Source organism: Lemur catta, chromosome 17, assembly GCF_020740605.2.
Source record: "Lemur catta isolate mLemCat1 chromosome 17, mLemCat1.pri, whole genome shotgun sequence".
NCBI classification, from domain to species: Eukaryota; Metazoa; Chordata; class Mammalia; order Primates; family Lemuridae; genus Lemur; species Lemur catta.
Genome location: NC_059144.1, coordinates 15,090,879 through 15,113,991, shown reverse-complemented (window position 1 = coordinate 15,113,991; position 23,113 = coordinate 15,090,879). Strand labels below are relative to the sequence as shown.

Below are 23,113 nucleotides of genomic sequence, written 5' to 3'. Positions count from 1 at the left end.
CTTCGCCCGCCCCTTCCTGGCTCCCTCCCCTGGCCGGGCCTCCCGCGTCTGCCGCCTCTCAGCCCTCGGCTCTTCCTCCTCCCGTCCGTGAGCGCCCCTCTCAGGCGGCTGGGGCAGCCCCGTGCCTCGCTTACCCAATGAGGAGACGGCGCAGGGCGGGGCGAGGCCGGGACCGGAGCGGAAGTGGTGGCCGGAGCGGAAGTGGAGCTGCCGCCACCGCCGCCGCCGCCGATCCCGGAGCCGGGGTACCTGCCGCCGCCACCGCCACTGCAGTCCCTGCAGCCGCCGTCACCGCCTGAGGAGCGGGCTTGGGAAGGAAGCGGTCACTGCGCTCGGAGCTTCGCTCGGAAGCGTCTTTGCCCCCTGCAGCCCTCCCACGGTGAGTGCGGCGCGGGGCCCACCTGGGGCCCCTGGGGGCCCAAGCTCGAAACCCCCCCTCTGGCCGCTGCGACTACGGCGGCCCAGCGTGCGGGCCCCGGGGGTTAGCGCGCGCTGCCTCCTCAGCCCAGCGCGGATGCCTGCGGCGCGGGCCTGGCCTAGCCGCGGCCCCTCCCTGTTTCCGGGGCCGGGCCCTTCGCCTCTTGGAGAGGCCCGGGCCTCCCTCGCCGCCTGCGGCCCTGCCTGGCAGGCGGGGTGCGGCTCCGTACTGCGCTGGAAAGGACAGTGGGGCCTTGGACCCCGGATCCTCTCCCTCACTCCCTAGTTATGATCCTCGTGCAACCCTTCCCTGCGCCTTGCTTGGCGAGAACCCCCCCCTTTTAGCCCTGTCACCCGTGCTCCGTGTTTTGCGGTTTCCAAAAATTAAAATTTAACCAAATGGGGGTGAGTTCTCGAGCCCCTGTTGGACTCCCCCGAAGTGAATAAGGGTTTAACCTTGGGAGACAACAGGGGGGAAACCCCCTCCCACTTTGCAGTAAAGCCGTTTCATCATCCTTCGCTGGTTATGGAACCTGGCAGGAGGACCCAAGATTCCCTAGGAAGAATAGGATTGGGGTTTGAATCAAGAAAATGAATGTGTTGGAACCAGTTATTGAGTCAGGCCGGATACCCAGGAAAAAAAATATCAGAAGCTGAGAATCAGAGTGTTTTCCCACGATATTTACCGTCATTTAATGCCAGAATCTTTTGTGTCCTTGCCCCAAATTCCCCCACACTGTGTGTTAGCACGTTTTTCGGTCTGAAATTTGCCTGGGGGCTACCTTGGTGGTGGGGAAGGGGTGGTAGTGATTTGGATTCATTTGCTTCAGAAGATGAGTATATCTTTGCTTTTGCAAATGGAGAGCTCACATGTAATGGGGTTTTCAAAGGTGGCAGCACTGGTAAAACAATTTACCAACCTTTCTGCAAAAATGCGTGTTTCTTGTCATCGCCTTCACTACATTTCTCTTTGGTAAGGCTAGATAGCACCAGGCTCTGATTTTACTTGCCTTGTGTGGGAGATGGAATTTGGCAAGGTGATGTTATGAACATATAAAAGCAGCCTGCCACAGGAGCCAAAACAGAAAGGTGAAGGACTTACAAGAACATGAAAATTGTCTGCATTTTCACTCTGTCTCAATTGTTTTTATGAAGCTACACACATATGCAGTTTATAAAACTGGACACTGGCTTTTTGCCTTTTCATGTTGGGAATGTATAAGTGTTCCTAGTGAATTTCTTCTTGACTGCTTCGAGTGCACCCCATTTCTTACTTAGGGATGTCTCAGTTGTCTGAGCCTTTATTTTTCTTGGGTGCACCATCCTTAGCAGCACACAGTGTGGTGAGTGTAAACCCTGTCAGTTTCACTGGACCTAAGTTGGAAATTTAAGTGTGGCCTTCAAAATGGAAGGTTAATAATCCAGTAGCAACTGCTAAATTATTTTCCTAGCCTCTCCCTTCCGTGAGATAAGGAACCATTCACCCATCTTGTAGATGAAGTCTTTATGAGAAATGAGGTGATTTGGTCTAGACCATAGACCTAGTTCTCAGATTGAATATCCTCATTCATCAGTAGCAAATATTTATGGACTGTCAGCTCGTGGAGTATGACTCCTACCCTATAATCTTCTGCACATTTCCCATCATGCAGTGCTTGTATTACATTGAAGCCATTTTAGAATTGGAGCTCTATAGATCAGGGAGGCAGCCTCTGTAAAACCAGGCTGAGCAAATTCCCATGATGCTGGTTCTCTAGGCAGAGTCTCCAGAGGTTTGGGCCACTACAAAAAGTGCATTTTGCCCATTTGGCTGTGGATACAGAATCAGGAAGAGCACCGGACTTGGAATCAGGTAAATTTGGTTCAGATCCTACCTGCAGTATTTTCTGTGTAGTCTTCAGCATGTTAATCAATCTCTGGTTCTTAGTTTCCTTATTGCTAGAGTTGTCATGAAGCCTTTTTACAAATTGTAAATTGTTAAATATAAGCTTTTGGTTTTATTATTTTTTAATCAGAGTTGATTATTAATGGCTTTTTTCCTCCAGTACATTCTGAGACCCAACTCTGCTTTGTACACATGTTGCTTTGAAAAAAATGATATATTATTGTAGAACTTTATTTTGCATATGGCAAATCCTGTCTTTTTGAGTCATTTTCTCATCTGTGCAGTGCAAATGGTAATGCAGTCTTTGCATTGTGACAAACTCAATAATTAAAATAAGCATCTGGGATATAGTCGATGTTTAATAGATGTTACTTGGCTATATGCATGGATATATAGATTAGACATATATATATACTATATATAGTTCTATATAGTATGGACACATATAGAATCCATCCATTTGTGATTTATTCACCACCTGGTGAGGTAATATCAGACAATTAGTTTATTATAATGGTAGTTACTGCTTACAGCGCATACTGTGTGCCAAGCTTTGTTCTAAGCACTTTACACATATTAACTTGGTCTTCATAACAACCAGTGAGAGGTAAGACTGCTAGCCCCATTTTACAGATGTGGAAACTGAGGCTCAGAGATGAATAATTTCCCCAACATATCTGTCTCTCATAATTTCCCCGGTCTCCCTCCCCCCCCCCCCCCCACAAGGTAAGTGCCAGAAGCAGGAATCAAAGCCAGGTGGGCTGCTTCTAAGGAATTTTACTTGTGGTGGAACAGTACAAGTATTTTTTTATGTGAACACCATTTAGTCCTTAATTTTTCTTTACACATGTCCTATTAAAGTAAATGTGTTTGAACAGGAATTTTAGCTATTTTTGAAGATAGACATAATGTAATTTAGTGGGGGGAACATACTCATTCTGGCCTGTAGGGATAGTATTGCTAGTGTACATCAGGAAGGAAGCTTGTGAAAAATTCAGTTTTTCTAGTATTTGCTTCATACCAGGGAGAAAGTTCATCAGTTACTTTGTGGCACACAATCCTAGGTTCTTCATCTAATAGAATTTGGTCATGACCACTACTAATTTTTGTCTATCATACTACTTTTTCTGTAGATTTTTAAATTTTCTATGATTTGTTGGGGAGGAGGAAATGAGGGAATATATCTACGTAAGTAGAGAGAAAATTCTAAATTATGTCATCCTGTTATGTTACCTGCTCTTTTAGTGTCAACAAACTAAGCAGTTTCCTTTAAATGAGAATACCTTAGAGAATGGACTAAAATTTCCTTGTAAAGGGACTTCTAAGATACTTGGATCCTACATTTTTCTAGGGAAAGATGACAATTAGGGAGCAAGAAATTATGATTATAGAATAGCAACTTGTATGCTTTAGAACCATCTTGATCTCTACATGAATATGATCCTAGTAGTCATCTCTATGTCTTGATGGATAAACTAGTAGTTGGAGCTGGATTCTGAGAGAATTTTTCTAAGGGGAATATGAAGAAAGGAAAAATATTCTAAAAGAGCTTTCTATTGTGTGATATGTATGCTGAAAGTCAATCGTACTACTGTTTTCTCTGCTAAAAGGTCTTCTAATAAAGGTATAGTTGTGTGTTTCTAACACTTGTAATAAGATGAAAATTATTAATGGCCTCATGAGAACAAGTCATTCCCAGCAGAGTTTAGATTAGTTGACTTTTTAAAAACTCTGGCCAGTTCTTTATTATGTAAGTTTTTCCTGTGCTGGTTATTTTGCTGTTTTCCCATAAGAGACCCAACAAGAAAAGTTATTTCTGAATGGCCTTGACCAGAACAAAGAGATTGAAGGCTACAGTAAAATAGATATGAGCCCTGTCTATTGTTACTGTTTGCCCTCAGCTGAGAGCCTTACCTTAAGCCTTGTTTGACAGTTTGATGAGTTTTTGGCATACGTTTTTATGCTGTTTTTAACTCCTTGATTTTATTTTGATTTTTAAAGATAGATAAATTAGCTTAAATAGACCACTTGTAAAATCTCACTGTAATAACCTTGTATGGTTCTTCAAAAAATTGACAATTCTATCTTTTCCTTAAGTAAGCACTGGGAATCGTAACTGATCTTTAGGAGTTAGTGCTGCATATAGGAAAGAGCATTAATTTTAAAATTAATGTTGGTTTAGATCCCAGATCTGTCATATATAGCTGTGTGACCCTGAGGGAGTTACTCTTTGCCTCTATAAAAGGGGACAATGTCACCTACTACATAGGATACTTAGGATCAAATGAGTTGATGTAAATCCCTAAGTGCTTTGCACATTTGGGCAGACCATAGATGGTGGATATTTTTGTTGTTTACTAAACCAGTTAGATGGTTTGGCTTTTTGTGTAGCTCGCTGATTAGACTTTTGAGTGGAGGAGATGGACAGAAAGTATCCCAAAGGTTTGTTGAGACTCAGTTTGAATCTATAAATATAATGATTGGTAGCTGCAAAAAGCAAAGTGTCATTTACTGATTGGAGCTGAGATAGCTTTTTTCAAAAAGTGATCTAAATACAGTTTGTATTTTATAGGCCGGATGTATCTACCTGTTTCTTTCCACATAGGAAGTAACAGCTTGTTCACTTTTCAAAAATGCATCAGTTGATCGAGTAGTTGGATATTCAGTGGGGCATTGTGCTACACATTGGGTGTCCAAAGATAAGAGTTTGTACTTCCACCTTGAACTCACAATCCAGTGTGGGAGCCAACAAAGATTTATAGTAAACTGTGATGAGTGCTGTTTTAGAAATAGGCATAGGTAAATTGATGTGTGCCTTTCTTTTAAAAGTCTTTATTTAACGAAGGTTGTCTAGATTTAAAAGAAATGAGGTACATAGTAAATGTCCCTTCATTGGCTGACCATTTGTTAACTTTGTGTGGAATATAACTGTGGCTGCCATTTATTTGAGTGCTTACAGTGTGCAGAGACTGCAAAATGTTTTGCATCATGAACAGATTTATTCCTTACAAGAACCCTAGGAAGTAGATTTGCCCATCTTATGGATAAGAAAATGGACTCACAGAGGTCAGGTGTCCTGTGGACTTTATAGATGACTATACCGAGGCTCAGAGAAGAGTAATTTTCCCTGGTAAATTGGTACTGGGTAGCTTCATTATGTTGGGCCCAAAACTTTTGAAACCTATTCACAAGGTCAACGAGTTGGGCTGTCTTTATGGATCAGAATTAACATACTGTCTTTTTAGATTGATCGCTTAAGCCGAGAAATCAATTTATTGTTCTAGCTGCTATTGATTCACATGTATGACCTTGGGTGTATCACTTAACACCTTCATCGTTTTAAGTTTAATCTTGGCTAATTCTACATAATTAGCAATGATATTCAACAACTGATGGGGAAGAGGGAAGAGATTTTGAAAGAGATGTAGTTTTATGCCACAATTCAGTGTTCACTGGACATAGTGCTAATGACTTTGTGTTTCAGATATGCTGTGTTTTGGTTTCTAACAAAGAACCTGCAAATGTTTGAATGGAATTAAATGTATTACAGGGCTCTACATTTTGTGTGTAGAATGGCACACAGACATTTTTTGGCGTGGGCGTTTTTCAGTGAGTAGTTTTCTTTCAGAGCCAGGAGTACTTAACTTTTTCTGGATAACACCCACTAACCACCTGGTCCCACTGACTTTCTCAGTCCCTCCTGCAGTAGCTTGGCATCTGTTTTTCCTTCAGCAGAGTGACTCCAGAACTGTAACTTCTTTACGGTGCTGTGGATGCTCTATCTGGTATGGTATATATGTATGAATACAATTTAGAATTTGCAGTCAGTTCCTCACCCCATTGAAACTTTTAAGCCTAGATTTTAAGATGTTCCTGTCAGTTTCCTCTTTTGGGCTTGGTAATTCTCATTTCTTTATCTGCTTTGGCCTTTGATTTCTATTTCATCTAGAAAAACATACATGCACTTTATTCACATATCTGTTTTTCCTGTCACCACCTAGAGTTCCCTTTTTCTTTCCTATGCAGAGCTCTACCATCCTATAGAATGAATCAGGACTTAGCTACTCTTAAACTAAACCTCTTCTCTCTAATTCTAGCTGCTTGCTTTTCCAAGAAGTATTGTAACCCTGTCTTCTTATGTTCCTACAATTAGAGTTTAAGCTATCTGAGTAGAGGGCCCATACTACTTGTATTTCTTTTGAATTCCTGTCAGTGGGTAATCCAAAGAGTTCTTAGAAATACTGGTGGTTTTTTCATTTTGCATTTACTTCAACACACATTGGGTTATATGCATTACTTTTTTGTGAAGAAGCTTAAGAGTAAGAATATTTGCCTATGAGCCTTTATTCTGACTAGCACTAATAGCCATCTTACATTATTTTATTTGATAGCTATTAATGTCTCCTTTTAACATTGAGGAAACTGAAATTCAGAGAGGTTATAATATGAAAATATGGAAAAATCACTCAACTTCTCTTTAGAAGCTCAGATTTGTTGTATGAAGGGCTTTCCTAAAAACAGATCCCACCATGTTTTATAAAGAGCTTGAGTAATTTCTGATGTATGATAGGTAATGAAATGCTCATTTTAAATTTCTAACAATATTAAACTCAAAGCTTATTATTTTAGAATTGGGCATGTTCTTTTCCTTGAAAACAAAACATAGCTGAAAGTTAATGTCTCTAAGGGCCACAGCTATCATTTTCAATTCTTCTCTGCCTTTGCAATGCCTTCTATTTTTTTTATTGGTAGTCCGTTTTTTGGGTCCTTATCCTTGGATGTCTGGTCTTGTCACTGGGCAATGACGTCTCAGTATTTTGACCCTGACTGAAAAATGTTCCTTAGGCAAAGAATTGAGTTACTAGGGGTAGGTTGGTTCATAGATACTCTTGTTTCAGCATTTATTTTCTGATTTAGGGTTTTGTTTATTTGAAGAAAATCCTATTATAATGTTATCCACCCAGAGATACACTGGAGAGATAACTACTGTTAATCATTTGATGTTAACCATTCTGTTCATGTTTATGTTCTTTGGGGGATATTTTACAAAAAATGAGCTACTGTTGTACAGCTTCCTTCCCCCACCCCCCGTAGCTCTTACATAAATCTTTCCAGGTCATTAAATCTTTTCTGTTGATGGTCCTGTAATCTTGTATAATCAAGCTTTTTTAACCATTCCCTATTACTGGATATTTAGATTGTTTCCAGTTTTTTTTTTTTTTTTTTTTTTTTTTGAGACAGAGTCTCGCTGTGTTGCCCAGGCTAGAGTGAGTGCCATGGCGTCAGCCTAGCTCACAGCAACCTCAAACTCCTGGGCTTAAGCGATCCTACTGCCTCAGCCTCCCGAGTAGCTGGGACTACAGGCATGCGCCACCATGCCCAGCTAATTTTTTTTTCTATATATATTTTTTAGTTGGCCAGATAATTTCTTTCTATTTTTAGTAGAGACGGGGTCTCGCTCTTGCTCAGGCTGGTCTTGAACTCCTGAGCTCAAGTGATCCTCCCGCCTCGGCCTCCCAGAGTGCTAGGATTACAGGCGTGAGCCACCGCGCCCGGCCTGTTTCCAGTTTTTCACTAAGCAATGGCTGCTCTTATCAGCAAATGTTTGCCAGTCCTCTGACTTGCTGCATCCAGTGGCTTAGAACAGATTGACAGCTGTCATCATCATGTGGTTGTGCTTGAGAACTGTTTTCAAGCATGTCAGTGTCTTCCTGAAATATGCCCACCACAAGGAAAATCTGTTGGCTCACTGCAGGTCAAACCCCCTGCAGCCTCTGATGAGGCTGTCTGCTCTGGTATCTTGGCTCTGCCGTGGTGGTACCATGCCTGATGATGAGATTAGTCTTTTAAAAGCTTTTTAGGAGGCAAATAAAGGCTCGCTTGCTGATATTTTTTGGAGTGGGACCATATTTCAAAGTCCCTGTAGAAAAGTAGGCCTTGATTATAAGCCATCACTACTTGTTATCTCTAGAAAATTCAACTAGGAACTAATGAGTAAGAGTCAGTTATAGTTAACATGTATGTCCATTTTGAGGATATTGAGAGGTGGTCTTATCTAGGAATGTTAACATTATAACATATTTGCTTCCTGTACAACATTAATTAGGCTTTTGCTGTTTCTTTTCATGGGCTTGTATATTAAAAAAGAAAAAATCCAGGCTCACATTTTGTAGCTAAAACAGTGATGTGTAGGTACTGTGAGAGAAATAGTAGTACTTCAGATTTATTTTTGCACTATGCATTTTGAAAGAAAGATTTCCATATTTACTATTCTTTAATTCCCTGCCCCTCATCTTCACAGCAACTCTTCTGAGATGCATACTGTTATCCTCATTTTATAGCTTGGAAGGCTGACATTTAACAAGCTCACATGGCTGTGTAGGGGCACATTGCACTCTGACATGTAGTGCTTTTGCCTTTCTGCTATACCACATATAAGTAGCCTATGTTCCTTGGGTTCTTCCAGTAATGATTTGTTGAAGAACTTAACAGATATTCATTTGAGCCTGTGTTTTGTGCTAAGCACAGTTTTAGGCATTAATGTGAAACAAATGTGAAGCTTTCTTTTGAGGGCACACACATGTGAGACTAAATGGTACAATACTCATCATCTGTACCGTAAAAGGACGTAAAGGAGCCCTAGACTGTGTAATAGGCTACAAGTGTATTTGGAGTCATAAGCAGGGTCGATCAGTGTGGGCTGCGGCAGTTGGGGTTGGAGGGGGAGCCTTCTAGGCCTAGGTGGATGGATAGGCTTTGCATAGGCAGGTAGTAAATAGAAGAGCATTCTAAATGAAGGGAACTGCAAAAGCAGTTTCAGGCATAATTAAGCATGGCGTTTATAGGGCATGCGGTGATGTCCAGTCTAAGAGAAAGGTACTCTAAGAGAAAGTGTTGAGGAGCAGTGGATGAGAAAGGCTAACAGGTAAGGAGGAGACAAGTCATGAAGAATTTTTTTTTTTTTTTTTTAAGAGACAGGGTCTCATTCTTTCACGCAGGCTGGAGTGCAGTGGTGTGATACCTCACTGCAGCCTTGAATGCCTGGGCCCAGGTGATCCTCCTGCTTCAGCCTCCCAAGTAGCTGGGACTATGGGTATGTGCTGCCACACCAAGCTAACTTATTTTTTGGTACAGACAAGAGTCTTGCTATCTTGCCCACGCTGCTCTCAAACTCCTGGCCTCAAGAGATCCTCCTGCCTTGAGCTTCCAAAGTGTTAAGATTACAGATGTGAGCCATGGTGCCCAGCCCAAGTCATGAAGAACTTTGAAAGCCAGGGTAGAGTTTGGACGATGGAGTAGCCAAAGGGGAATCATTGAAAGTTACTAAGTAACAGTGAAGGCATGGCCAAAGAGGTAGTTTAGGAAGAGGAATTTTGAAGGTTGCAGAAGTACTCAAGGAATGAGGTACAAATGTAACGAGGATTGAATATGCTTATGAAGAATAAGTGTTTTGAATTATTTGAGAAAAGAGAACTTTACCAAATTTGCAGTTTTATTCTTTCATTTCAGGATCTGTTCATTCATTCAGCAGATGTTTGTACCAATTATGTGCATGATGCTGTGGGAGATATGCCCTAAAGGAGTTTATGGTGTAGGAATGGACTCAAGAGATATTATACAAATAATTCTAGTACTGAAGAAATGTGATAATACATTAAGACAGATATAGATGAAATGCATTGTGAGAATATTTTCATCTTAGATAAGTGCTGTCCAATAGAAATGGAATGAGAGCCACATGTATTAAATTTTTCTGGCAGCTACATTTAAAAAGTAATAAAAAGGCCAGACATGGTGGCTCACAGCTGTAATCTCAGCACTTTGGGAAGCCAATATAGGATTGCTTGAGCCCAGGAGTTCTAAGTTACGGTGAGCTGTGATCATACCACTGCACTCCACCCTGGGTGACAGAGTGAGCAAGACCCTGTCTCAAAAATAAATAAGTAGATAGGAAAAAAAAAAAAAACCCAAGTGAAATTAATTTCAACAACTTGTTTACTTAACCCATTATATCCAAGATATTATGATTTCAACTTGTCGCCCTAGCTACGTTTCAAATGAATAGCCACATATGACTAGTGGCTTAAGAAAGGCTTCATGGAGGAAGATGACATTTGAGCCTTGTTGTGAATTTTGTATGCAGAGTAAATGGGAAAAGCCATTCCAGGTAGAGGGAATGGCTTAGTGAGCAAAGACAGAAAAACACTTTGTATGTGAGAAAACCATTTTGGCAAAAGCTCAAATGTGGAAGGCATGTTGTGGGAAAAGTCTGGGAAGATAACTTGGCAAGCTTTCACTGACAGAGGAGGAAATCTGACTCTACTCTCCGCAGCAGGAAACTAAAGAATTCTGAGCAGGAAGTGACTTGATCAGAGCTTCAAGAAAATAAAATGGGTCTCATAGCAAAGATGTGAAGGAGGCTGGAAATAATGAGTGACTGAAAGCCGTGGGACTAAGGCAAGATTATGGATGGAGGTTTATTATAGACATAGAAATAGGAACAATTTCATTTCTCCTTTGCTGCCTTCCTCCAAACTGCTGGGTGTTGTGTAACCCATTTCCTGTTGAAATTGGTCTAGCTGCTTCAAAATCCACATTATATAAGTCAAAAGTTATGTAAGCAGTAGCCATCAGGACGTTTAGCTATGGATTTTGTTTTTTGCAAATTGTTCCTCTGTGTGTGTAATTAAAATTTTTGAAACAGATATGTGGATACAGACTTTTTTAAGGCATGCATTCAGTCTTACTGTATCATGATGGTTCTCAATCCCCAAAAACTCCTGCAAGGATCTTACAGAAGCTTAAAACAGTTGGTCCCAAACCAGAAAGTCTACATGTTATTTTGGGAAATAGGGAATGGACCTTTGAGAGGTCCCAATGAGCTCAGGATTTTTTGGAGAAGTATGGTTTAACTTTTAATGCTTGGGAAGGAGACAGGAGGATGGTACTTACTATAAATCGGGGGCCTGGTTGGGCCAAAGAGTTTCGTGGCATCCTTTAGCAATGTCGATCTTGTGTATTTCTCTATTACTCCAGTGTAGTACTGTATGAGGTGGCTTGACTCCGAATTGGCTTTTAGCTAGCACTTTATTATTTGGAATCTTTCATAGGTGGAGTTGCACAGGTAGTGTTTTATGAACTTTGAAGTGGGCCTCTAAGGGACTTGTAACTTTGAATTTAGCCTACAGACTAGAAATTTTCTAAAGTTCGTTGAGTCATTGAAAATTGGCTTCTCTCTATTGTGCTTGGCACTTTTAGGAACAATGAAGTAGGGTTATTTAATGATGGAGGTATTGTCCTGACCTCAAAGACTTTATGGTCAAGAAAGTTGGACATACTGAGAGAGTATCCACAGAGGGGGTTGGTTCCAGGACCCCAGTGGATACCAAAATTCAAAGATGCATTCAAGTCCCTGATACAAAATGGCATAGTATTTTCATGTAACCTATGCATGTCCTTTCATGTACCTTTAAATCATCTACAAGATTACCTGTGATACCTAATACAATGTAAATAGTTGTTATACTGTATTTTTAATTTGTGTATTCTTAATTTTTATTTTTAGAATATTTTCTACACACACTTGGTTGAATCTGTGGATGTGGAGCCCGTGGATATGGAGGGCCGACTATTGTGTGTAATTTCAAGATGACAGAGTATTTTTGATGTACTTGTATTAGAGTAGACTAGGTTGTATTATGGTAACAGCCCCAGCATCTCAATGGCTTAATCCAACAAAAGTGTCTATTTTTCACCTTGCATGTCCAGCGAGGTCTGTAGGAATCTGTACTGTACAGTCACTCAGGGACTCAGGCTGGCAGAAACTCTACAGTTGCATGACTGTACCATCTAGAATACATGGCCTGCTAGGTGGCTGCTGTAAGAGAAGAGAGTTGAGGGAACCACACATAGGACTTTCAGTTTTAATTTCTTTTTTTCTTTCTTTCTTTCTTTTTTTTTTTTTTTCGGACAAAGTCTCACTCTATTGCCCAGGCTAGAGTGCCATGGCGTCAGCGTAGCTCACAGCAACCTCAAACTCCTGGGCTCAAGCAATCCTTCTGCCTCAGCCTCCCGAGTAGCTGGGACCACAGGCATGTGCCACCATGGCCGGCTAATTTTTTCTATATATTTTTAGCTGTCCAGATCATTTCTTTCTATTTTTAGTAGAGAAGGGATCTTGCTCTTGCTCAGGCTGGTCTCGAACTCCTGACCTCGAGCGATCCTTCCGCCTTGGCCTCCCAGAGTGCTAGGATTACAGGCGTGAGCCACCGCACCTGGCCAGGACTTTCAGTTTTAGCCTGGAAGTAGCATCATTTCTGCTTATGCTTCATTGGACAGAACTACCATATGGCTCCTCCTAACTGCTATGGTTGGGGTGGGCTTCTGAGAAATAAAGGGGAGCAAATGGAATATTTCTTGGGAATTACTGTCTCTGCTTTAGTTTCATTGTAGTGTTGAGTGAAGGTGTCAGGTGGATCAGGGTGAGACTCACTTCACTCAGTGTAAGCTTACAATTAGTGAGCCTTGTATAGGACACAGCTCAGAATGTGATTTAATTAGATAATAAGCTGTAGGAGAAAAATCAATTTTTTTCTGTATTGCCTAGATTTTGAAAAGTGTATCTTGTATCATTTCACTCCATCTAATAAAATGTCTTTATGTGATAGGACCCTGTGTATAGAATTTCTCTCTTGGAAATACAGAAATAACTTTTGAGGCAAAACCATTTTTTGAGTAGAAGTTATACTTTCTTTGCTATTTTTAAATTATCAATCGTTTTCAGAGTCTTAAATTGTGATACCGTGTAATATAGTAATGAAATAATTTGTTTTAAAAGTGCTGACATTCCCACTACTATTTAAGTAGTTTTTCATCTTTTTATACCTCAAGATATTAGCCTAATTTTACACTGTGCAGCATAGATAGATATATTGAAATTTAAACCAACTCCTTTTCTTTAGTAAATAACTTTCTAGCTACACATTAACCAAAAATTACTACACTCTATGAATGGTGATTATTATAGTGGCAAATTGACTGAGGTGAGGTGAGTAATAAAATTCACTGGTTGCTTTATGTAAAGGATTTGATAAATTGATAAACTGAAGTCACTAAGATTTGTGTCCATTTCAGAAAAACTTTTAAATGAACTCAGTTACAGTTTTCAAATGAATTCATTTATGGTTTGAAGTTCTATTAGAGTGCATCTTGCTGTATACACTTCTATCTCTTGCAACCTATACTGTATACAAAATTAGTGCCTGATGTTTATGTATAATATTTTAAACTTTTGAAAGTGCCTTCACATATATTAGGTCATTTGTTCCTCCTAAAAGCCCCGTTAAGAGAGTTGGAAATGTTCTTGTGTTCCAGTAAAAAAATGGAAGCTCTCAGGTTAAGTGATTTAACCAAGGTCATACCACTTGTAAGTAGCAGAGGTAGGTAGGGCCCAAGGCTGCCTGCCCTTCATTTATGCTTTTTCTCTGCAGTGTGTCCTTGTAACAAAGTTAGCAGATTGCAAAAGATATGATAGTAATGGCTCCCATTTTTCAGGTGTCTGCTGCTTGATGGGCACTGCCAAATAGATCATTTAAAATCATATCTTTTGCTTCCAGACTGATGGAAGCAGTCATCCTACTTAAAGTATTTCCCCCTATACTTTGGGAAATACCTGACCAAAAAACAGGTTTGGTCAAAACCAGATAATTCCTTACAGGACAGTGAAGAGAGCACTTCCTGTAATAGTAGGAAGGAATTAGACTAAGATTAAAAAAAGAAAAACAGTTATTGAGAGAATTAAAGGACATACAGTTAGCATAAACTTCTAAAGAAATAGTTATTAAGCAGTCTGTGTTGGGGAGGCAAATTAGGATAATGCACGAAAACAAAAGCTCTAGAGCCAGATGGATTGAGTTTGAGTTCTGGGTCTCTAACATCTGGTTGCAGTGTTGCTCTGGGTATATCAGTTGCCTTCTCTGAACCTTCATTTCTTCACTCCTAAGAAAAGGGAGAGGGTTGTTGTAAACATACCTGCCTTGTAGGACTGTTGGGAAACTTAATTGACTAAAATAATAAAAAGGCCTTAGCAAAGTACTTGGCCTTTAGGTGCTCAATACACGGTCACTATTGTTGATGGCATTTGGAACTAGATGTTTCACATTCAGTGTGCTTCTTTCCAGATGAGTTAGAAGAAGATTCACACATATGTTTCCTGGGCCCTGAAGCCTGACATTTGCTTTTTCTTTCTTTTTCTCCTAGTCTTGTTCTAGGGAATGACCATGGATAAGAGTGAGCTGGTACAGAAAGCCAAACTCGCTGAGCAGGCTGAGCGCTATGATGATATGGCTGCAGCCATGAAGGCTGTCACGGAGCAGGGGCATGAACTCTCCAACGAAGAGAGAAATCTGCTCTCTGTTGCCTACAAGAACGTGGTAGGCGCCCGCCGTTCTTCCTGGCGTGTCATCTCCAGCATTGAACAGAAAACAGAGAGGAATGAGAAGAAGCAGCAGATGGGTAAAGAGTACCGTGAGAAGATTGAGGCAGAGCTGCAGGACATCTGCAATGATGTTCTGGTAAGAGGCCAGTGTTCTGTTTTAAACAATGATTTCTACATAATATTAATTTAATATACAAATGAATACTCTCAAGCAGCTTACGAGAGAGAGGTGTCTGAATATACTGGAAAGCTGCAAGTCATTTGCAACTGATTTTTAAGCATACAATTAAAAAGTGATTTTTCTCACTTTTTGCTTGACCAGAGATTGTTCATCACTTAAGGGGTATTTTCCTCTCTTCCTGTGAAAAAGAGGAGCATTTATTTAACACCCCTTTTCTTTTAAAAATTGAGGTCAAATAGACAGGATTCTAGATAGATGCAGCCGCAGATAGGCTGTTCTGTATATAAGTCTGAGTAGTGATGTCATCTCCAGTAGGATCCAAAACCCGAGCTGTCTCTCAGCCTCTCCTCAGTCATGCCTTCACAGTGTCAGGTCCTGTTTTTGTCTGAAACTTAGGCGCATCCAGCAGGTTCAGCATGCATTCCAAAGCCAAGTCAAAAGTGGTTTGGGGATTCTCCTCTCCTGTGTTTTACATAAGCCTTAGTCAGATGATTGCTTCCCTCCGGCCAGTTTGGGGTTGAATGGGAGGGGCTTATATCCTAGAGCAAATCATGAGCATATTGTCTTTCCCTCACATCCTGAGCCCACTGGGAACTTTTTTTTTCTTCCAGGTGAAATCAGGTAAAAATGAACAGTGAGGGCTGCTTTGAAGGGAAAAGGAATTTACACTTGTGGATCTACCTCCTCCCCTGCTGGTTGCCTCTCCGAATTACTGCCCATGACACCTTTGTTTTGAAAACCAGCACAAAGCTTGTCAGCCATCAGGCAGTACTCCTCATCCCTAAACCATAAGGAGTTACACCCTGTCTGTCTGCAGAGAATATTAAAACGACTGCTGCCCCTTGCATCTTCCCACTTTGATTAAATCCCCTCATAACTAAGCTTTGCATTGAGCTTTTTTTTATTAGACTCACAGTGTAAGAGTGACATGACTAAATTTGTTGCCTGTTGGTAATTTGGGGGTTTGTTAATGGTGCACTAATTCCTGAATGTTAGGTACATCTGGTATTCAGATGAAGTATGGCATGCATTCCAAGGGCAAGAAAGTTCCATAATTCCTGAAATGTAGACCAGCTTTTAAGAGCATCTGAAAGAATGTGAAGAAGAGCATGGTACTTACTGCCTCTTAACCAGTTTTTCAGGATGCCACATTCTAAAACAACTCTTCGAAAATATTGCTCTGTATACGAAGCTTGGACTCCTTCAGAACCACTTTTGTTGTAAGCATAAACGTTTAAAGGAATTTATTATTAATAGTATTAGCTACTTTTTGAGTGCTTACTACGTGCCAGGCAACGTGTTAAGCGCTTTATGTACCTTGGCTCATTTATCCTCATAACTACCCTAGATGATGGCTTTTGTGATCCCCATTGTATAGCTGAGGAACTGAGGCTCAGGGTAATTAGGTCGTTTGTCCAGGGTCATACAGATACAGATTATAAGTGGCAAAAGAGGGATTTCTATCCAGGTTGGGTTGATTCTAAACTTAGTTCCTGGCAGTTTTGCTCTATTATCACTTTTTTCCTTAAAAAATCAACAGTTTTTTTCCCCCTCTAATTATAGGCATAATACATGTTTATGAGTTTTGTTTTCTTTTTTTTTTAAAAAGGAAGGAGGGGGGAGCAGGGCAGAAGAATATAAATAAGAAAGTAAAATCACTTCTAATCCTATTACCCAGAGAACCATTATTAACATGATTCTTCCAGGCTTTTCCTTTATGTATTTGTGTGCATGTACACATATATAACATACATATTTTTTAATATTAAAATAGGATTCTTGTGGTATTGATAATCTGCTTTTTTTCCACTCATTTCTTTTAAGAGTCTTTCCATGTTACCTGTGTAGTTCTGCATCACCATTTTTCAGGCCTACATAGCATTCATTGTATGGCTGTACTTTAACCCTTATGGATGGTCAGAGTGATATTTAACAGAAGAATACAGGCATCTGCTGTTATGACCTGGACTAACCAACATTTAGAAGCTTGGGTGGAAAAAAGAAGTTTTTTGTTTTTTTTTTTTAATGTTCCAAAAAATTATTTGCAAATGGCAGTGTGAATCTCTAATCTCAAACATAGTTTTAACATCTTGTAAATAATTCTAAAATTCTTACCAATGTGCATCGTATTTTAGGAGCTGTTGGACAAATATCTCATTCCCAATGCTACACAACCAGAAAGTAAGGTGTTCTACTTGAAAATGAAAGGAGATTATTTTAGGTATCTTTCTGAGGTGGCATCTGGAGACAATAAGCAAAGTAAGTAATACTTTTAAAAAGAAATTTGATCAATAGTGGAGCTAGTCTTCTTTCATGGGAGCAAGCAAAGTTTTTGCTTTGTCTGTTCACCATAGACACTAACATCACAGCACTCAGAATTTAAAAGACCACAGCGTTGTGATAAACAGGGTCATGGGAGTCGGCAAAATATATCTAAGGGGCAAACATGGAGGCATTAAATGTCTGGTGTAGAGTGCATTTATTTTTTTTTTTGAGACAGAGTCTTGCTCTGTTGCCCAAGCTAGAGTGCCATGGCGTCAGCCTAGCACACAGCAACCTCAAACTCCTGGGCCCAAGCAATCCTCCTGCCTCAGCCTCCCGAGTAGCTGGGACTACAGGCATGTGCCACCATGCCCAGCTAATTTTTTCTAGATATATTTTTAGTTGTCCAGCTAATTTTCTTTCTATTTTTAGTAGAGATGGGGTCTCACTCTTGCTCAGGCTGGTCTTGAACTCCTGACCTTGAGCAATCCTCCCGCCTCGGCCTCATAGAATGCTAGGATTACAGGTGTGAGCCACCACGCCCAGCTTAAAGAGAACTGTATCTTTATCTTTATTATTTGGTAGCTGTCTTTTTTAGAGGTGAAAATTTAAAATATTTGATGGCATGAAACTACTGTAATGAAGCATTTCTTTTATCATGTATTATTGTGATGGTGATAACCATAGCCACACTTTGTTAAGTGCCTACTATGTGCTAAGTACTTTAAAATCTCATGTTTTCCTCACCCAACTATAGAGTTTAGGTGGTAGTCTGCCCATTTTTATGGTAAGGAAACCAAGGCTTATGGGAGTTTTAACTTGCTCCAAGCCACAGGCTTAGTAAATAAGAGTTGGGAATTCAAGTTTGAGTGTAATGACTCTAAAGCCCAGGATTTTTCCATTAGAGCATACTGTTTTCCACATTCTATCTTATCTCTTAACTACTTCAGTAGACTTTGCCATAATCATCTTTATTTCTCTCCAGAGCATTAATGCACTTCTTGGCTTAGAATAAATATTTAACAAATGTTTAATTGAATAGTAGAGACACTTCATTTGATAGGTCACATGTGCTCCTGCCTAGTTTGGTAAAATAATTTGATGGTAGATACAGTGTGTGATGCAACCTATGAAAGAACTCAACCTTTAATATTTTTCATCTTTCTTATAGCCACTGTGTCGAACTCCCAGCAGGCTTACCAGGAAGCATTTGAAATTAGTAAGAAAGAAATGCAGCCTACACACCCAATTCGACTTGGCCTGGCACTTAATTTCTCAGTCTTTTACTATGAGATTCTAAACTCTCCTGAAAAGGCCTGCAGCCTGGCAAAAACGGTGAGAAAGACCCTGTGTGGTTCCTGATCATAGTAAAATGGTGCTTGTGCTTTCTACTAACTCCTTTTTATTCCTGAACGTACTCTTTGTCTTAGACTTTTTTGAAAGATTTTCTGGGGGTGAGAGCATATCTTTTATATAATGAATACAGACCTTTCACTCTTTGATTCCTTCTCAAAACCTCCTGCTGGTTTTTGTTTTATTTTGTTTTGTTTGATTACTGGTTTTGGGGGGGGTGGTTTTAGAAGATTCCAGATGAACATAGTTTATTGTTTCTTATCAAGCTTTGGGCCTTGGTTATATATTGTCATCCTTCAATCAAGATTTGAGGTTATGGCTGTAAAAAGAAAGAAATCAGACCACATTCTCCCTGTGTGCTGGATTATCTCCTATCTTCTTCTTTTGGCCTCTTCTAAATATTCTTGTAGTCTTTTAACATGCATACTGTTATTTAAATTTTTTTTACTTTGGAAAAGTTGTCTGAAATGAATTCTCAAGTTCCATCACTTAATCAAATCAGATTTAGTGATGTTAGCTTCACCATTCTCTCTTTATCCCTGTATCCAGACCTTTTGAGTTTTAGTAAAAAACATTGTTTAATTAAAAAGAGGATTGCTAGAAATGTCTTTGGTAATTAAAACATGTGAATTTGCCTAGGATGACTGTACTAGGGTTAATAGTAATATTGTTTACATGTTAGGTACAGCAAAGTTCTTATCCAGGAATTTCTGTCATTGTTGGTGCTTTATAAATATGCATTATATGTTTGTTGAAACAACGAGCAAACAAGGTAATAATAGCCTAGATTCCCCCCAAAATACTGTATTAAAAGAGAAATTATATTCACTTAGCAGAAAAAGGTGGGCTAAACTAGCTCCAGAGAAATTGTGAATTCTTTGCTAATGGCTCTTTGTTTTAGGCATTTGATGAAGCAATTGCTGAATTAGATACACTGAATGAAGAGTCTTACAAAGACAGCACCCTGATCATGCAGTTGCTTAGGGACAATCTCACTGTAAGTACCACTTCTAGAGGGTTTCTAGTCTTTTTCCTACTCACATACTTAATAATTCACTGTTACCCAAAATTTAAGAGAGGATTTGTACCCTGTTAAATATAGTTAATGTTTTAAATTGTTAAATTGGTCATAAATGACTGCGAAAGTTTTGACATTTGCAGTCATCACTGTCTGCAGTACCACAGGAAGAATTTTGAACAGTTGAGCAATACCTCTCAGGGTTAGTTTTAGTAGCTGTACTTTGATTATAGCTTTTTTTTTCTTTCTTTTACAGCTGTGGACGTCGGAAAACCAGGGAGATGAAGGAGACGCTGGGGAGGGAGAGAACTAATGTCTGTTGTGCTTCGTGATCTGTTCGGTGACACTCTGTACCCTCCACATATATCCCTTTGTGCGATAAAAAAAAAAAAATCGTACGTCGACTTTCGATTTTTCACAGCCTCAGCCTATCAAAAATGGTTCATGGGATACACAGCCGGTATTTGTATCTAAAACTCAGATTGGTCATATAAATGCCACGGCATTCTGAAGTTTTGATTTTGATTAACGTTGACAGGATTACTGTGTGTTTAATTTTTTTTAAACTGAACACTGTGATTATGGGGTTTTGTAATTTAGCAGAACTCTTACTGGTAGAAAAAAATAGATCTGAATTATGTGTAACATTTTGGAAAGTTTAATCTGATCAAAATAGTCACTGAAATACAATTCCATTGTAAAGTTGTACAGAAAGCTATAAAGATTATATTGTGAGGCTGGGACTCGGACTGAGATACCTATCATTTGGCATTCGAGTTTAATGGTAATTCACAGTAATTCTGCCTGTAGTTTGGGGGTTATAGACACTTTAGAGGTCTGGGCTGTTGCCACTCTAAAGTTCATGACCACAGATGTCCACAGTGTGTTCCTCTGAGGAAACTCGAAGCCTGAAATTGAAATTCTTTGTGGCAGATAACTGGCTTGTGACACCTTGAAAAGTTGTAGTGCTCCTATAACACACCTGACTGAACCCGAACCCCCTTTCCTACAGCAATATGTTACCAATTTGCAACTTGTGCTTCAGTAGTGAAATCTGTTTTCATTGTTAACACTGAGCTAAAGAAGGAAAATAAGCCGTGTATTTTATGAATGGCCTTATCTGTTTTCTGGATAATACTTTAAGAATCATGTTCTGAGTCAGGTGCAGTGGCATGCACCTGTAGTCCCAGCTACCTGTAGTCCCAGCTACTCAGGAGGTTGAGGCAGGAGGATCATTTGAGCCCAGGAGTATGAGGCTGTAGTACGCTACGAGTGCACTTGTGAATAGCCACTGCACACCAGCCTGGGAAATACAGCAAGAGATCTCGTCTCTAAAAAAAATAATAATAATTTTCTGTAGAGATCGCCTTTCATTTGAGGAGTACTCAGTCTTTGGATTCTTCCTAGCTCTGGGCTTTTAAATTTTGAAATCTAAACATTCTTTCCTGTTGTCCTATTAGACTGTTAACTTTGGTTTTCTCTTCTCTCTTTAAATTTCTGTCCTTCTGTTTCATTACTTTTTTTCTTTTTGAATTCTATCTTTATCTTTTGTTCACCTTTTAATACTGTATATGGGCAGGGATTAGAGACATTGATGAGCAAGCCTTGCTTTAAAGAGAAGAGCTTCCGGCACCATAGTTCTGTCTTCCTCCAGTTCTGAACACGGTTGTTGGTCTTCAGTCATACCAAGATCTGAATCAAAAAAGTATTTTTAAATTTCTGTGATTTCTCCCTTGATTGCAGCCTGCCCTGACCCTGATAATGCCTGTTAGTACCTGTGACCAGATCTCCCAAGTGTACTCCTCCAGCTCAGTTCTCAGACGAGTTTAAGCAAGACCCTATAATGCAGGGAAGTTGCGTGGACACTGCAATGGAGAGAATCAAGCATAGACAGGCCTGTCAGTCTCACAGTATCACCCCTCTACCTTTAACATTCCACGTAGCTGTAGAATCCATCTGTTTGTCCATCTGCTGAAATGAGACAAGAAAAATTCATGCACTGATATAAAACAAACCAAAAAAAGAAAAAACAAAAAAAAAAAATCCCTCTCTCCTTTTCTAGCTGAACAAAAATGTGCAGTTAATACTTGGCGCTTGAAAATGCAGTAGTGAATGTGGAACCAAGCCTGTCTGTATATCTGGTAGCTCTTTCTTGCTTTGTTTTTCCTTACCAGTATTCTGCCTAACGTTTGCTTCTGTGATGGTTATATTGCCTAGCAAGCACACCCGTGGTTGTGAAAATAGTATAGCAAAAAAGAAAATTCCCCGGTTATTGATGTACTAGATTTGTGTATGTCTTTTAAACAGTTCTAGTTTCACCTTACACGGAATAATCAGGAAAAGTGTAAAAATTCAAAAGTGAAATAAAAAATTTTATCAGTTAGTTGCCTGTGAATTGATGTGTCACCACTATCTCTCACTATTCTGATCACACTTATTTTTGGCTCTCTCTTTTCTTTAACAATAGGCAAACAACTTATTTCATCCTTTACAGAGGTCAAAGTGGTGCGGCAAGGGGAAGACATTACCATTAATTAGACAGCCACTTTCCATCTATCACTTGATGCCTGTCCACCTTCCACAGCAAACCATCCAGGTGTTAGGTCCTCTTTTGTGGCTTCTAAGATTTGGTGTGGACAATTGTTTTACATTGTATTCAGGCCTCCCCTGTTTTTTAACCCTGAGATACAACCAGTCCCATGATGGTTATACTGATCTCTGGTCATCTGCCCTAACTCTAACAGCCTGCAGCACTGTTTTGTCATGGGTTTACCCTCTTCTGAAAACTTCTACACTACCATAAGGAGAGAAAAAAAAGGAGAGAAGGGTCTTTTTTGAACCCCAAATTATAGTTGGTTGGTGTTTTCCTGCCACTCTGAGGCTGGACATTCAGACCAGCTCCTGCCTGGTTTAGGAGCTGTTCCGCCTGTCAAAGCCCACCTGCTTCTTGAACCAGGGAAACCACAAGAGTCCCCATGAGAGGCAAAGTGTAGTATTGATCCACAGTGGATTAGGTTTTTTGGGTTTTGGTTTTGGCACTATGCCGCAGATAGATTGAGGCTGCAAGCTCAAATTGAGTCTTGTTGCTTTGTTTAGGGTCACCTCAGCCTTGTGCTGCTGTTAGGTCCCTACTGTTCCCATATAGGCTGGCTCACAACTCCATGAGCCTTTCTGGTGGAATGCAGGTGGAATGGCTTAATCAATAGACAGGTCTTGACGATTTGTAAGAACCAGTGTCAAGGAAGGCTTTAGTGGTCTCGAATTCTCATGGAGCCTACTGTCCCAAGTCACAAAGCCATTTTCATCTTCGTGCAGAAGATGTTGGACTGGATCAGGGTGTTTTGGAAAAAATTCTCAACACAAGCTTTGAAACGGTGTCCGATTGGGAATTCTCCCATTTGTATGTGAAATGCACAAAAAGCACGGTCTCTTAATCCTTGCCGAGAGGTAGTCGTTCCCATTTTACCGAGATAGTAAACGAGTCCAGAAAGGCAATGACCTACTCTGGAATTAGAACCCAATTTGCGGTCCCACTGCTGGGAGTTCTCAGCTCCACCCACT

At 40.1% G+C, this 23,113-nt stretch overlaps 1 protein-coding gene across 2 annotated transcripts; it reads left to right on the top strand.

Moving 5' to 3' along the window:
- The first annotated feature begins 175 nt into the window (after positions 1-175).
- Positions 176-21,935, top strand: YWHAB (tyrosine 3-monooxygenase/tryptophan 5-monooxygenase activation protein beta). Of its 2 annotated transcripts, XM_045529154.1 has the most exons (7): positions 176-379; positions 2,175-2,269; positions 14,561-14,874; positions 17,055-17,178; positions 18,353-18,516; positions 19,436-19,531; positions 19,809-21,935. In XM_045529154.1, the coding sequence occupies exons 3-7, from the start codon at positions 14,575-14,577 to the stop codon at positions 19,863-19,865; spliced, it is 741 nt and encodes a 246-aa protein (XP_045385110.1). In that variant the 5' UTR covers positions 176-379; positions 2,175-2,269; positions 14,561-14,574; the 3' UTR covers positions 19,866-21,935. The 2 variants fall into 2 exon arrangements, with proteins under 2 accessions (XP_045385110.1, XP_045385109.1); XM_045529153.1 differs by lacking the exon at positions 2,175-2,269.
- Positions 21,936-23,113: the final 1,178 nt, after the last annotated feature.